Source organism: Urocampus carinirostris, chromosome 11 (genome assembly GCF_059441175.1).
Source record: "Urocampus carinirostris isolate Australia breed hairy pipefish chromosome 11, RoL_Ucar_1.0, whole genome shotgun sequence".
Taxonomy (NCBI): domain Eukaryota; kingdom Metazoa; phylum Chordata; class Actinopteri; order Syngnathiformes; family Syngnathidae; genus Urocampus; species Urocampus carinirostris.
In genome coordinates, this window is record NC_142359.1 from 14946802 (window position 1) to 14963655 (window position 16854).

Here is a 16854-nt window from a genome sequence, read left to right on the forward strand (position 1 = left end):
GGCTCTGCATGGGTGGCTTGTGTAGGTAGTTACATAGCCGCAGCCGTAGGCCAGGCCCGCAGCCACTGCCTCGTTCGCTTACCAGACCCGATAACAATCCATGCAGCACCCGTTGGTAATCACTATTTCTTTGCCCTCTTCAGACTTTCCCCAGGGTGCTATTTAATTTATGAAGTTCTTTCATTGATGAATTTCTTTAAATGTAACAGGCTGCTGAACTACTAGCTATACTCGACTGTCACTTCCACTCAACACTCCCTCACCTGCCCCCATGATAGCATTTGCTGTCTGCTGCAGAACACAATGCAAGATACTTTGATATCAATGACAATGGCGACAATTCCATTCATAATTTGTGAAGCAGTGAACCAGCAATGACCAAAGCCCAAAGTAGCGGGGTGTCTCTGCATACCTTCGTGACGCATCACTAAAAGCGAGCGATTGGACAAGCCTGGTCACGTGACCGTTTCCTCTCGACAAGCTCCGCCCGAAAAGAAGCTTTGTCACCTGCACATTAAAACGAGGCTTCATTTTCTACACTTCACTTTTACACTGCACAAGCTTCAAAGAAGCGTGTTTTGCTCATTACGAGGTAACGGTCTGCATTTATTATCCCTGAAGAATAGATTGGCTACTGCATGTTCTAAAGATTAAGAATGTTTTACAGAACCTATTTACCGCTCTGAGTGCGATGATGATGTACGTAAATTAAACCGCTTTGCCATGGGCAAAATTAGACCAGTCAGTCAGTCTACAAGCTGTTTGACAAAGACCATTACGGGAAGCTCGATTTGTAATAGAGCAGTGTTTCCCAACTCTTTTGGAGCCAAGGCACACATTTTTTTTCCATCAAAAAAATCTCGATGCAAATATTTAAAAATTCCTGGCAACAGTTTGTTTTTTGTTTGAAATTTTAAAAGCTCATGTTGCCTAAATTGTCAGTATAACGCTTTAGTGATACCTATAGCTCAAGAGGTAACAGCGTTTACAAATTTTGGTTCATTTGCTTCAATTTGGGATTTTACTGCTTTTTTCTTTCAAAGAGAAAAAGTTTTACTATATTTTCATCCAGTTTTCTTTCTGGAAAAAATACTCAAAATGAGCCAAAATTATCTGCTGGAGAAACAAAGAAATCTTTTACGAGGTTTTAACTTTTTTTGTGTGTTTTTTTTTCCATAAAAAAAAGAAATATATATTGTTTGGGGGCGAGGTGTGCATTAAATCGCAATTCTTAGTCTCATTATCACCCTCTGCCATGAGGCAACAGAATTGCACGCAAGGTAATACTTTACATACTAATTGTAACAACAATAATTCAAATGTGAAAATTCAGCGATTCTTGAAAAAAAAAATAATCGCAAAATTGTGAAGTAAAATGGAAAAGAACTTCAACACTGAATAAATATAACAATTTAAAGGCAAAGTGTGTAACATTTAGTGCTTTCTAGCAGTACAGATAACTTTCATTCCGTAAAAAAATACATTTGCATAATAGGCAAAACACACAAACCATCTTACCAATGTATTTTTTTCTTCAAAATCATAGGTCAAGACGTTCCTTTTACATAGTGGAATCCCTATCTAGTGGTTGCCACCATGTTGGTCTGGCATCTTGCTGCTACGCTGTGCTCTGCGGCACTGGTTTTTGTTCGCATTAGAAAGTACAGTGCAATTTAGTGGTAAAAAAAATACACTTGCATATTAATATATTCCTAATATTATACTTTTATTTCCATGACAGTTGAGTTACTGTCTCCCCTGACTGCACGTCACTTCTCTTTACACAGAGCAAAACTTGTTTTTAAAATTTGTTCAAAGGATTAAGTAATAAAAAGATCTTGTAAAAAGTCAGCTTCAACACCCGTCTCGCTAAGAAAATATTTACGTTTGCATTGTTGATGGTCTGTGTTCTTAGTGTCTCCACAGATGATCTTGAGGTTTGGCTTCAGATCCCTTTGGACAAATCCGGTGTCAGGAACAAGGAACATGTCCAAGAGCAGTCTTGCTGGAAAAGTGGCGATTGTCACAGCCTCGACTGCAGGGTGAAAATCTCGTTTTTCCTTGAAAAAAAAAAAACAAACCTCCAGACATGTCATAAACCAGTGGTCCGCAACCATTGGTCCGCAGACTGTTACCGGGCCGCACGGAACGAAAAACATTTCCTTATTTTTTGCGAATTCCATATTAGTGTACCATTTGATTTTATTTCATACACAAGGTTTTCCGGTTGTATATTAATCGCGATTGCGCAATGATTCATCGGTCAAAAAATATCACTGACCACATTTACACAATGGAACTTGGACTGCGGCACTGAAAGTGCTGAGTTTTAATCATTGTACAATGAGCGATGTATATGAGATGGGAGAAATGTTAAATTTTACGTCATTATTACACTATTTTTACTCATGGTACCAGTTTGTCGAATAAGTGGGGACCTGGCTTGTTGGATGATTTATTTCGGCTTGCCATTCATTTATGAGTATGTAAAAAAAAGAAGCAAGTCTTTAGGTCATTTCTATCAAAAGTTATGATTTTGAAATAAATGCCAACCAACCCGCTTTCAAGCCATTTTTGGCTCTTTTTATGAGTACATATTGCTCGGAGATAAAATGTAACATTTGCATGTTTTCTCTGGTGTTTCAAAGTGACATTATCTTGACATTGGTACTTGGAAAGCCAAAGCTACGCATATCACGAAACTGGTTTAGTACAGTATATATAGGGCACTTTGTTATCTACAGTTTACAGTCAGGGTGTCACACCATAATACCCCATTTTGGCAGTAGGTCGCTATCCTTCTTGTTTGCAGTATTTCGTGACATTTTTACAAATGAACTTTGCTTGCGCCTTGTTTTGAAACCCTTATTTAGGCCAAAAAGACGGTTAAATGAGCTTCAACATTCTTGAAGTGTTTGAGGGCAGGAGACAAATTTTATGTGGTATATTGATATGGGACATAGGCTCTGGCATTATTATAATTTCATAGATGTGATCAAATCATCAAATGACACACAGTGAAATAAAATGTGCTGAACATTAGCTTTCGTCTAAGGAGAGCAGGTTTGGCTTTATTTATTTATTTTTTGTCTTAAAATATATGAGGTATGTTGGTGTGACACCCTGACTCTAAACTGTAGTTGAGAATGTGCCCTGTATATATACAGTACACTGGAGAGTTGTGTCAGTGTTCCTTTGGCTTTTCATGTACCAAAACCAAGATCTGATCGCCCAACCAAGATATGCCAAAGAAAAATGTGCAAGGTAATTTTGGTCTCCAGGCCTTATGTACTTAGGTCAGGAACCTATGGCTCTTTTCATAAGTCATTACCAACGCTTTAAATAATTGATTTTATCGATTCATTGTTGCAGCCCTAACTGTTGTCATAACTAATGTTATAATGGTCCAGGGTGAGGTTACGCGGTACAGAAAAATTTGGCGACCTCTTTCATAGACCACGCCTTTGGTAACCCTGTCCCTTTAGAATCGGTTTGGCTACGGCGAAGGCCCTGGGTGAGAGGGGGGCCCATGTGGTGGTGAGCAGCAGGCGGCCGGCCAATGTGGACAAGGCTGTTGCTTTCCTGAAGAGCTGCAACATCCAAGTCACCGGCACCACCTGTAACATCGGAAACGAAAGCGATCGAGAAAAGCTGCTTCAGACGGTGGAAAAACTGCAATACTATGGGCTCTGTCCACATGCGCTGTGGACCTTACCATGTGTTTCGCGCAGTGTCTGGATCAGTGTGGCGGCGTTGACATCCTGGTGTCCAATGCGGCAGCCAACCCTTTCTATGGAAATCTCATGGACACCACGGAGGCCGTTTGGGACAAGGTTTCTTCCAGAATCGATTTGATTACTTATGACAAAAAGAGTTAAATTCATTTTCTTCTGCATTTTTAGATTATGTCCGTAAATGTGAAAGCCGCTTTCCTCATGACCAAGTTGGTGGTGCCGCATATGGTCAAGAGAGGGTGAGTTACAAACCGTGAAAAAAAAAAATGAAGCAACCTAAAGGGACAGTATCATTTTATCACTAGATGTCGCTGTATTATGTCGAAAACGAGTGCTACTAAGCACAAGGAAAAATTCTGTCTTTTTTGGGGTTTATCCATTTACCTGTAGCGCAGGGGTGTCCAAACCTTTCAGAAAGAAGGTTCGATTTTGTGAGCTAAAAATGTGTGAGGGTCGACTATTCAGCCTGACATTTTTGAACAGTCTTCAATAATTTCACCCTCCGTGAAAGGTTTGAAGGTCTTGCCGATAAGCATAGCGACTTCATACCTCGCCTTTGTAGCATTTTCATTTGCCTCGAAGGGTCTAATGAATAAGCGCCGCTGTGCCGTTGAAACAGCTTAGTTGCTCCACCTTTTTACAGCGTTTGTTTCCAGTTCACTTTAAGTAGCCGGCATGTTTCGTCTAGCAGTGACTCTTGATATAATATTCTTTGGAAACAGCCAGTCTCTTGGCAAATTAGCCAGACGCAATAATTTTGGCTATCGGTGAAAAAAAATATTCCAATTTCCACTTGTCCTGGAAGCGGCAGCCCTCACAGTCAACTTTCCTTTTTTTTTTTAGTCGCCATGTTGGAAATGGGCTGGGCTGAAATTCTCACAGAAAGCCATGGGCAAGGTTGCTAAAGGGCTACTGCCATCATCTGATGAAATTGTGACATTACAAGATTACTGGCGGGCCACATATTATTACATTTTTGACAGAGGATGTGGGCCAGTAAAAATTTGGTTACGGGCCGTAACTGGCAACCGGGCAGGACTTTGGACGTGCCTGCTATAGCGGCTAGCCCTTTATGTTGTCAAACTCGTGGCATAAGGGCCAAATGTGGCCCGCCAATTATTGTATGCTGTCCGCAACCGATTAAAATGTCTGAGCGTACAAATTAAGTCATAAGTGCTTTGACCAAAAACTATATTTCCAACAAGTTTAGTTATTTTACATATCATTTAATAACATTTAGTCACATTTATAAGTTGAGGACAGCTGTTACACTGATGACAATTTGTCACCCTTGGTTTAGATGATAGTTCATGTATTTTGCTCATTTTTTAAATATATATAGTTGCTTTCTTAAAGTTTTTTATAACCACTAGGAGGCACAAAATAATACACGCTGCCCATGAGGGTTTGCATGATATTCACTATTAACATATGCAGCCTTTTCTTTCCTAAAATTGGATGATTACAAATGAAATACTATTATTTTTCATCTTTAAAGACAACATAGCCCAGCTATTTTCAATTCTGAATTGAGAGGAAAAGGAAAACATATTTAATCAACCCGTGTGCTTTGCCAGGAGTGGGAACATTGTGCTTATATCATCAGTGGCTGCGTATCAACCAATACAGGTCAGATGATAAACACCGGTGACGGTTTGCGAGACCTGCAAGTTTGTAAGTTTTTGTCGTGTTTTTTGCAGGGCTTGGGTGCGTACAGCGTCAGTAAGACAGCCTTAGTGAGTCTTACTCGAGCACTGGCCCCAGAACTGGGACAGAGCAACATAAGAGTTAACTGTGTGGCCCCTGGCATCATCAAAACAGACTTCAGCGCACCGGTGAGACATAGGCCAGAATGATCTGTTTTATTGCAAGTTTTTCTTATGAGAGTAAAGGAGATGTTGGAACTAGATTTTTTTACTTGCTGCTGCCATCTCATGGCTTCTGTCATCATTGCAGCTTTTGTCAAGCTCATTCATTATGCGCATGCAAGTTCGTGCATTTCTTAGATGCGCTCAAATACAAGTTTGTTTTGGGTTGGTTGTACTTAAAACTGGCCTTTTCTTTCACTATTTTCATGGTATATTAACAAATAGAAACAAAAACAAACATTGAGACGAGGGCTATAGAAATAAATATGACTTCACGAGAATAAAGTCACTCTCCAACAGTGTTGGGCATGTTACTAAAAAATATTTTTTGCCGTAAAATCAGACTATAGGGCGCACCTGATTATAAGCCGCGCCCAGTACATTTTTAAAGGTTGTGTTTTACATACGTAAGCAGCACCGACTAGAAGCCTCATGTGCCCACATTGAAACAGACGGTACACAGAAAGAGTTAATAATACACAGTACCTTACCCCCTTAACATTCAGACAGCCCACCAGTGGGCCGCCAGATTTTTGATAAACAAATACATGTCTGTACGATGTCACCAGTCACTGAAATACGTCATGCCACACATCATTCGACAGATTTAACTCTTGGGATTTCAAAATATACTCAGTAGAGCAACATCACAATCTGTCTGAAACAAGATACCAAAAAACTATAAAGCCGGCTTACCTCACCATTACGTCCCCTGGCCGTCTTCAACTTTTTTGAATGTCAGCGAAAATGGCTTCGTTACATCAAGGACAATCCATAGAATCCAACTGTGTAAATTCTTTACTCCAAAACACCCGATAATGCTGACAGATAAATATGAATCCGCCTAAAACATTTGTTTCGTTGGAGACTGCTTCTTGTAATTTGTTCCTTTTTCCACTTTATTTCTATTTACAAATAAACAGACCTGTAAAATGATTCCCAATATGATCATGTTAATTTGTATTTACCATTTATTTGTATCTACCATTACTAGTTACTTAATTTAAAAGGTAATTTCCTTACCCTCCGAATTACTGACACCCAATAATATCAAGTTACTCCTGAAAGTAACTAGTTACAAATTACTGTGTATACGGTACTTGAAGCTGACCACCTAAAACTACCTAAACATAGCCGCATGATAAAACGTGAACACCAACCTGTGGAAGCGGTGAACTCTTTATATTTCTTGTCTTGTGCGATCCTGAAAGTCAAGACACTCCATCTTAATTTTGTCAATGGGCTTCCAATCATTCATGTATAGCTGGGTACTGTTCTTTTTTCCCAGGCATGGTATATTGCAAAATAATTTTACAAATAAGACCAAAATTCTGCACCCTTTTACTGCAAAATCTGTGCTCACTATTGCTCCATTGATTTTGTTATTCCTGTACAAGCCACGCCTCCTCCAGACGTGCTGCCTACCATTCCCTACTAGTGACTCTCAATCCACTATGCACATACAAATTGACATCCTTATTTCAGTATTAGATTTTTCAGTTGTAAATATGACTTAAATGTGGGTAGATACGGTAGGGAGATTATCTGTAGAGAGAAATTCTCGTACTCCGTGCTAGAGACGGTGCCAGCGTAACTGTATTTAGTTGTTAAAGAAACATGACCACATTAAAATGTTCAGGTGCTTAATGTTGGCGGATTGAGGGTTACATATAAAATTCTGAGCGAAAGAGGAAAAGATAGATGATGTTGAAATTCATGAACTGTTTTTAACAACTACAAAATTGTAATCATTACTGAGAAAAGTGGGAGTAGAAAATGTTGGATGGTTCTCCAACTTCCCTGCACCCATTCCTTCTACCGAATGTGTTCCGCCCCGAGCAGCTTTGCCAAAAGTAAGATAAAAGCAGATAGGCATGGTAGAAAAAGAATTAAAGCACGTTTTTTTTTCTTAGTTGTGGCAAAATGAAAACCTGATGGACACCTTTAAAAATCAGATGTGCATCAAAAGGTATGTATCACATCAATATAAATGAAACATTTAACTTGATGCAATAATATGTTGGTTTCCTTTCCTCGATAGAGCTGGTGAAGCGGATGAAATTGGCGGAGTGGTGGCCTTCCTGTGCACAGAGGAGGCTTCATACATCACAGGAGAAACTATAACAGCCACTGGAGGGATCGGATGTCGCCTCTGATTTCTTGAGCAGCGAAACCATTAACAATTTTACCTTTAAGGTCTTAGTTGCCGTTTGCAACATGAATATCGATAGTAGCTGAAGCCTGGCTAAGTATTTCATTTGCTTTTTGGTTAAATTTCTTGCATTCTATGAATCATCACATCAATTTCAAATTATTTTAAGATTGGATTATGAACAACGGGTTATATTTTACCAAACACTGGGGGTAATTAAAAGTTTGGATTCCCTCCAATGTTTCCGGAATCTTCAGCTTTGCCTATTCCAATGTGTTTATGCCGACAAGTGCATACAAATCAAGTTAATTTAATAAAAGAAATCAAATAAATGATCAGGAATCAGTGATCCATGCTGCTCACAGCACAAATTTCCATTTATTAATGTGGCCAATTATGTGTATACATTTTAAACCATTTGTGGTCATCATTCCTCGACTGCTTTGACTTAAGTGTACAAGGGTTGAGACAGGGTTCGTACAGGTGCTTGAAATCCTCGAAAACATACAGCATTTTATTTTATTAAACGTGTATTTTTCAGTTTCAAAACAAAACAGGTTCCTTATACAAGCCTTAAACATACTTATATGAACCTTATACATACATTCCATACAAAATATAGCACTGAAGCAACTTTCAAACAATCGTTCGTAAGTAAGGCAGCGTCTGTATGTGTTTGAGTGCAAGGATTACGTATAAATTACAAACATTTATTATGAGCCTTCCAAAAACATTAAGGAGCATCTGCAGCGGAAAACTGTAATGGGAAGAACTTCCTTTTACCAAACAATTATATGGGGAGAATTTTTTCACAAATATTTACACACACACACATATATATATATTCACGATTTACTCAAGAGCTTAAAAAATAATGTCTTGAAAAATGCACACATAAGATTGAGAATTGCGTATATAGCTCTGGAAAACACATGATTCACGTGGAATTTGTTCTTCTAATGTTACTGGAGCAATTGGGAAAAAGGTGTACGAACCCCGTTAAGAAAGCATGGGTCCTTGGGTGTTGGCAAGTTTTGGATTTGCTTGCTGTGATGGTCATGTAACAACATGCTTACTTTTTAAAAACCTCCAATGAAGAAAAGGTGCATTTGGAAAGTATTAATAGTGTTTAACTGTTTTTCAATGCCTAATTTCGGAAAAACCACAATCGATGCACGCCTGCCCCACAATACGATTGGCTAACTACTTCCTGGTTTGACCCATGGCTATTAGTGCCTTTCAGTTTTAACGGATTAGCTGATTTGATTGATCATTTCTTGCCATCCAATTGCGAAATATTTTAAGTTATAACACAACACCGCTGTTGAACTTGGGGCGAGTTTCTGCCTTTGAGCAAAGTTTGTTCATTTTGATTTTCGGCCTCGAATATTGAGTGTCTTAAGTCTTTTTTGTATTTATTCATTATATTGATTCTTAAAATGTATTCCTAATTTTTAAAAATATTTTATGTAAAAACATTTGAGAAAATGGAATGCCTTAATTTGATCTTTTTTGTGTACAAGCCATTATGGCCCAACCTCACCCAGGGGAAAAAAAAAATCTCCGCATACTTATTTAGTTAGCTTGGAAGAAAACATTCAGACAAAAAACAAAAAAAGAATTTATTTGAAACCACAACACATAAAGTTTAATTACTGGTAGGATAAAAAAAAAAAAACAACACATCAAAAATATTTCCGTTGTCTGCCATCAAGCAGCGTGGCGCGGTTGCGGAGCTTGCAGAATTCACGCAGGGTAGGGAAATACGTGCCGTGTTTGGTTTTGGAGTAACGCTTCCTAAACAACTGAGGGAGAACCGACATGACATTTCTTGGGGTATTGCTTCGACGTGGGGGGAGGTAAAAAGATGAAAGTATTCACTTACCCTCTCCTTAAAGTTCTTTGTTGCTTCGTCCTCGGAATCGGCAACGTAGTCCGTGCCAGTCACTGCATACACCCAGAAAAAAACACAATGATGGGATCAGTAAAGCAAAGTATGACATGATCATATGTCTCAGATTCATCCATCCATTATCTGCACTGCTTATCCTCAGTAGGATCGCAGGGGTGCTGGAGACCATCCCAGCTATCCTCGGGCAGTGGGGGATTTTTTTTTGGTCTCAGATTCAAATATAAATGCACCTAATGAATCAAAATTTGACATATGAATAACTTATATTTTATGTTGACAATTTCTGTGTATTATTTGTTATTGCAACATCCATTGCAGCCTGGTCATCCTGGAAGGGGAATTACCTCATGTGTGGGGTCCATTCTCAAGGTTTCTTCATTTTCCTCATGTTTTTGAATTTTTCCTTGCCCTCATGTAGGTTTAAGATCAGGGGATGGTGTAATAATAGTCTGGGGGTTTGCAATAATCTGTGGTCCGTGCAGCCCTTTGAGACTCTTTGTGATTAAGCGCTATACAAATAAACATGACTTGACTTAACAGAAATTTGAATGGGTGCTAGAGATACAATATTAGGCCCGGAGGACAAATCCGGTCCAACGTACATTTTGGGTCGGTTCGGCCTAAAACGTCATTAAGTTATGGGGTTCGGGCCGATTTCTCTCTTGCTGAATTGTTTTTAATTATCCTTAATGTGGCATGATTAATTGTAAGTATTGTTGACAACCACTAGATGTAGCTATCACTTTAAGATTGAGCACCACTGCTTGTTTAAGGCAGTGATAAATTGTTATTGAAATCCAGGTGAATGTGATGCAATTTTGGTTCTTCCGTGAATTCCAAAATGAACAAGTGTTCATTTTCCATAAATAGGTGAATTCATTATTGTTCTTCTAATTTGTGGGTGACCCGCGCAATGGATTCCGTGTCACCCTCACACCCCAAGCGCACACTCGAAAGCTGGCCAAAATCACCCCTACTGCTCCAGAATTCTCATAAATAAAATGTGAAAGGCTGACATTGGTTTTGCTTCGGACCTCGAACCTGAGCCTTGTAATACTTATGTTCTTTATACGCCCGCCCACACCGACTGTTTGACAACATATACCAGCCTATCACAGTCGCGCACATAGGCAGTCACGCCCACCAACCTGCCCCCGTGATAGCATTTGCTGTCTCCTGAACACAATGCACGCTACATTGATATCAATGACAATAAAGACTATCAATTCAAAACCGCAAAGCATTAAACCAGCGAAAACTGCAGCAAGAAGGGTATGAAAAAATATCACTAAAGTTTTATTAGGGGTGCAAATTGTAATCTGGTGCACCTTATAGTGCAAAAAATACAGTAATGTAATTTGGGGAAAAAATAATAGTTATTAAATTATTTTAAGTTGTTTTTTTTCTTTTACAATGAAACGTGGAACGTCCTCCTACCTGGGCTGCTTTGCTGTAGAAGAGACAACAAGTCACTTGTGCTTACTTGTGTGGGCTGGTTCCTGGTAAGTAGACAAACTATAAATATCGAATAATTCAAATCAAAAAGATCAAACTCACTACTGACATGATCCGTATTCATCCTTCAACATGGGCCTAATGGCCAGTACCATAACTGGAAGTCAAAAGGGATCTAAAAAAATTTCATCTAGGCAGAAATTGCGTAGCGTCCTCGAAAACAAGCTCTGCTACAGAAAACATGGTTCCTACAGCTTAAGACAAGTGGAATTCAAGACGCTTTAATGCCTTTTGAAATCAAATTTAAGACCAAGTCAACCAAAAAAAAAAAAAAAAAAAAAAACACCGGCCAATTAACCTCACATGCATGTTTTCGGAACGTGGGAGGAAACCGGAGCGTAAATTCAATGCCTTTTAAGATTTTTTAAGGCTCAGCAGGAATTCTGTGAAAAAAATCTATTGTGCCCTCATAAGATACCATAAATTAATTTGTTTTTAGACCAAAACATGCATTTAAATCAGAGGTAAGAGCTTAAGCCCGAGCCCAACACGTATTAAATGTTAATCATTACGTTGGGGTCGGGTTTCTCTCTCGCTAACCTTTTCCCCCCATAAATATATGTTACAAAGCTTGACTCAGTCCAGCATCACAGTAAATGTGTTAATACCACTTGCTTACTCTTTATTAGGGTTACTTGTCTGCCCGTGGAAAGCCATCCTTCTTTGCCGTAATTCAGACTTCTGCAGTTTTCGGAGAATTACTTTTGGTTGGTGGCGCAGGCAGGCTGCCTTGATGGGGCAAGTGTTTGGGGGCAAATTTATTTCTTCGTCGCTGGCCTCTAGATTCTTCCTCGCCTTCAACCTCGTAAGGCCACCGCCTTCTTGTTTGGACTTCTTCGTTCCCAGCGTGGCTTCGCTGTCACTTATCAGGTCAACGGCAGCGGAAAACGTTTCGTCTTGCCTCCGTTTGGGTTGTGTTTCAGAAGAAGGACTAGAACCTTTAGTATCATTTGAAGTCACTCTCCCAGAGAGGGGTAAAGATAAGGTCGTCAAGATGGAGTCTCCCAAGTGTGGTGGGAGGGATGCTGTTAGAGTAAAAAATAAATAAATAATTAGCCATCCATCCATTTCCCAGGTGATAGATGCTTCAGCAGAGAAACCTGGACCAGGGCCCCTTACCAAGCTCCGCCAGAAGGAATCATTTCTGGATCCTTCTGGAGGAGGGGTTTTAAGATAGTGCCCTCACATATTTTCCCCTAAAACACAACACTGGATCATGCCAAGCTTACCTGCAGAATCAAGATGCCCAAGACAGGCTTGATAATCCAGCAAAATTTTTAGGAGCTGGGGTTGGGTGGCGGCACGGGCGCACTCTTCTACAACTGTTGGGGTCTCACAGAGCCAGGACACTGTCTACAAAACAACCCACAGACATTCTTCAATTAGGGTTTGTAGACCTTTTTCATAGCCAAATTCAAGCACGTTTCAAGGACTTTCAAAGCCAATTTTCCAATTTCTCCAGTACAATTAAAATTAAAGAAAATCCAGTGTGATGTTTGGCAGAGCCAAATATAACTGAAATTTACATTTGCTATTTTTAAACTTGTGTGAGCAATTATTAAAAACGATTTTAAGATCTTGAGGAAATCGCAAATGTATTTGTTTTTGAGACAAATCTCTCCCCATAAATGTGTCAGGTAAAATGACAGTAATACGTAGCTTAGATTTTCAGTTGCAGGAAGTTCTTCCCATGAGAATTTACCACTGGGAAACTACCCTCCAATTTTGCATGGCCCATAATAAATGTCCATAATTTGTACTTAATCCTTGCACTAATACACATTTCATGGTGCCCTGTTTATGTGGAGCATGCACCTAACATCTTGGGTGCGACCCGATAATGCTTCACAGGACAATGCCGTACAAACTAATGCCAGCTATAGTTAATCACAAGGGAAGAAGAAATGCAATTGTATAGCAAAGCCACCAGAAAGTGGTATCTGCGACATTTTTAAGCACACTTGTTGAGAAACAAGGTTACAAGTTCAAGCATTTACAAAACTTGACCCAAAATGTAAGCACTTTTCAATCCTTGAAAATAAACCTTTAAAATGAAGACATTTTCAAGAATTTTAGGCACCCGTACAAACCCTGATCAATACAGATGACCAGGACGGCTCTTTTTGAATTGTTTTCTCTACCTGAGCAAGGCTAGGCACTGGAAGCAGTTGATCCAACCGAACCAGAAACTCCCACAGCAGCTTCTCCAATGTTTGGTCATACAATTGACCGTAGTCTTTAAGGTACTCCTCCTGACAGTACAAACAACAGTAAAACTTTTTTACCATCAAACCGAAGACTTATGTGCAACAGACCTGGAAAAACTTCTCTTTTGCATCCTGGTCAGAGAGCAAGGTTTGGACCATTGTTTGAAAACTCTCAACTGAATTTTTCACCTTGATGTCAGTTTTCTGCAGACAAAAAAGCAAGTTGATTTCAGATCAGACAAAGAAAAAAAACACACACTCAAGTCTACGTACAGCTGCAGGAGCCAAAGAGGTAGACTGGCCAGTTGGAACCCTGAAATTTCTCAGCTCCGTCTCAATTAAATCAACATCAGGTTTAGGAACATGTAAGAGTTCTAAAATGATCTGGAAAAGAACCAGAGCAAAATTGAGGTTACAGTTTGAGAGACAAGAGTTTCATATTATGTTGATCAACAAAATAAAAGATAAACAACTGATGGTGTACTTTGAGGTGCGGAACACAAAAATTGACATCCCAAAAAATGGCATACAGTACTTAAAAGATACATACCCGGGCTCTCAGTCCTAATGCGAGCTTGGCCTGGTGTCTTAAGGTGAGTAAGCCTGGCACTTTCTCACAAGTGGACTCCACAAACTCAACTAGGACTTTGTACTGAGACAAGTCTCGCTGCTTCATAACCTTCCAGAGAGCGGCGGACACCAAGCGCACAGGTGGCGCCAGCTGCTGCAAGAGGGCAAAAGGGACCCCTGGGTGGACAGGATGACAAAAACAAGGACTAAACCCACTACAAATGACATGTTGTAGACCACTACATACAAAGTAGTGTAATACATTTAAAACTAAATCTAAATATGGTGTTCTGTCGCCATTACGCAGTCCGATTTTTACGTCCTTAGTGCATCACTGATTTTTTTTTTTATTAGTCGGTTCTGCGGGTTTTTGTATACGCTGAAGTATTTTTGGCGTCTCTTTAAAGGGTCAATACACTCAAACCGATCAGAAAACTGCCTTCTGTTTCCTGGGCACTAATCTGAACAATCCCAAACACTCAGTCACATGACTCGTTGCAAACAAAATATCCTCATACAAGCTGTTTACAAGCAATCTGATCAGGGAGCGTCGCCATTACAAGAATTGGAGTGGGTTCTGCTTTTAAATTTTGACATTAAAAAAAGAATGATTTCATTTATGTCACTCACCAAATTCATCAACGTACCCTGATTGTTTACTTTTATTCCAAAAGGAGACGCGAGTGCTTCCTCCTGTCGATTTACAAGGTGTGGTGTATGTGGGTTGCCAGACGCATAGACTACACTACATATTGATGGATACAACTGTTGCATCAACTAAATTTGAACTGTGGAATTTTCACTGTGGGGGCAGAAAATAAGAGAATAAATGGGCGGCAGTAGCTCAGGAGGTAGAGCACTCGTCTTGGGATCAAGGGATCCCAGTTCGAATCCCGGCTCGTCCGTGTTATATGTTGAAGTGTCCTTGGGTAAGACACTGAACCCCTGATACCCCCAATAAGCAGGGTAGCGCCTTACATGGCTGCAAGGCCGCTATTGGGAAATGTGGAGCGCATTGTAAAGCGCTTTGGGAAGTCATTGACTTGAAAAGCGCTATATAAAATGCAGATCATTTCATTTCATTTCAAATGAGGTTTGCTTGTAGCATTTGTCTCCGTACTGTAAGTCCCACTGTGCTTTGCAGCATTAAAGTATCCATGATAAGGGAAAATTGACTGTCCCTGGCTGGCAACCGGTTCAGGGTGTCCCCTGCCCACTGCCCGAAGATAGCTGGGATGGGCTCCAGCACCCCCGCCACCCTACTGGGGATAAGCGGTGCAGATAATGGATGGATAGTCGACTAATAAAATAGTCGTTAATTGCAGCCCGAGATGTAAAGTGGTTAAAATGATAATTGGCCGACTTACACGCAATAAATAAGCAAGGATATTTGTCTTCCAAAATGTTTTTCAGTCTAATAATAATAATAACAATAATAATAATACAAACAATTCTGCCTCATAAAAGCATGTAAAGCTACTTACCAACAAACATGCTTGCTTTTTTTGACGCCATTCTATTGAGTGAATAATCGTTCAAAAGCTATTCTGGTCACAATCGACTAAAAACTAGAAAATAGGAAGCTTACAAACTTCAGATAAAAAAGAAAAAGAGTGTTTAAAAAATATGTATTTGCGATTTTGGGCGGAATTGTATCCTAAAGGTCCGTTGACATTCTTGCACTCCCGCCTTTAGATCAGGGGTTAATATTTATCACACCGCACTTACCTCGTGGGCGGTGCTTAACCCGCGCGCATAAGGATACACTTAACGTGTAAAGCCCCGCTCTCTTGAGTAAAAAAATGAAGAAAACAAGCGCTACTAGAAAGTTTTCGGATGTGACGTAGGTCTCGCATATCCGGCTTTATTTGTGAGTGGTTATATATATATATATATATATATATATATATATATATATATATATATATATACATATATATATATATATATATATATATATATATATATATATATATATATATGTGTGTGTGTGTGTGTTGATGCATAAGATATCAAAATTATATTATAAAATTATATTTGTTTTCAATATTCGTGTAGTATATCCGTTTTTTTAATCACACAGATGTTTATATCATGACGTTACGAACACCAATTATGGGAATTCAGACTCTTTTTCGAGAAACGGCTCTTTTGGTTTGACTCACTAAAAACACCGGGACTTTCGGCTCCCAAACGGATCTTCAGGTTGTTTTTGTTGCTTTTTTCTAGAGGTTGGGAACCTTTTTAAACCCAAGAGCCATTAAAGCAAAACTATATAAAATAAATAAATACAATTTTGAAAGATACTTTAAGAAAGTTTGATCACATTACCCCGATTTTAGCTAACCTGCATTGGCTCCCTGATATCTTAAGATGTGATTTTAAGGTTCTATTGGTATTATTCAAAATCATGCATGGACTTACTCCCTCATATCTTTCGGATTTAATTTCCCCCTATGTTCGCTCTGAAAACGCTGGTCTACTAGTGATTCCAAGAGCCAAGAAGAGATCCACAGGATCGAGACCGTTCTCCTTCCGGGCCCCACTGCTGTGGAATGCTCTTCCCCCTGAGATTCGATATAAAACCTCAGTGGAAATGTTTTAATCCAAGCTTAAAACACACTTCTACTCTATAGCATATGAATAACTTATATTTCATGTTAATAATATGTGTATTGTTTGCCCTCATGTAGGTTTTGGATGAGGGGATGGTGTCATAATAGTCTGTAGTTTGCAATAGTCTTTGATCTGTGCAGCCCTTTGAGACTCTTTGTGATTAAAGGCTATACAAATAAACATGACTTCACTTCACTTCAAAACAGAATTAAAAAAAAAAAAAAAATTAAAATGCCAAACGCTCTCTCCAGGCAAAAGCTAATTCTTCAGCACATTTCAT

General features: G+C 39.3%; 2 protein-coding genes across 2 annotated transcripts; one reads left to right on the forward strand and one right to left on the reverse strand.

Moving 5' to 3' along the window:
* The first annotated feature begins 430 nt into the window (after positions 1 to 430).
* dhrs4 (dehydrogenase/reductase (SDR family) member 4) lies at positions 431 to 8107 on the forward strand. Its single transcript, XM_088346685.1, has 9 exons — positions 431 to 592; positions 1916 to 2042; positions 3486 to 3663; positions 3732 to 3833; positions 3903 to 3973; positions 5312 to 5363; positions 5435 to 5569; positions 7516 to 7571; positions 7644 to 8107. Exons 2-9 carry the CDS (start codon positions 1927 to 1929, stop codon positions 7756 to 7758), a joined length of 825 nt encoding a protein of 274 aa, XP_088202811.1. The 5' UTR covers positions 431 to 592; positions 1916 to 1926; the 3' UTR covers positions 7759 to 8107.
* A 1254-nt stretch (positions 8108 to 9361) lies between these two features.
* tinf2 (TERF1 (TRF1)-interacting nuclear factor 2) lies at positions 9362 to 15660 on the reverse strand. The gene is made up of 10 exons (XM_088346684.1): positions 15443 to 15660; positions 13939 to 14135; positions 13662 to 13772; positions 13497 to 13592; positions 13323 to 13433; positions 12411 to 12534; positions 11801 to 12206; positions 11104 to 11165; positions 9640 to 9701; positions 9362 to 9559 (listed from the first exon to the last, which is right to left on the reverse strand). Exons 1-10 carry the CDS (start codon positions 15471 to 15473, stop codon positions 9440 to 9442), a joined length of 1320 nt encoding a protein of 439 aa, XP_088202810.1. The 5' UTR covers positions 15474 to 15660; the 3' UTR covers positions 9362 to 9439.
* Positions 15661 to 16854: the final 1194 nt, after the last annotated feature.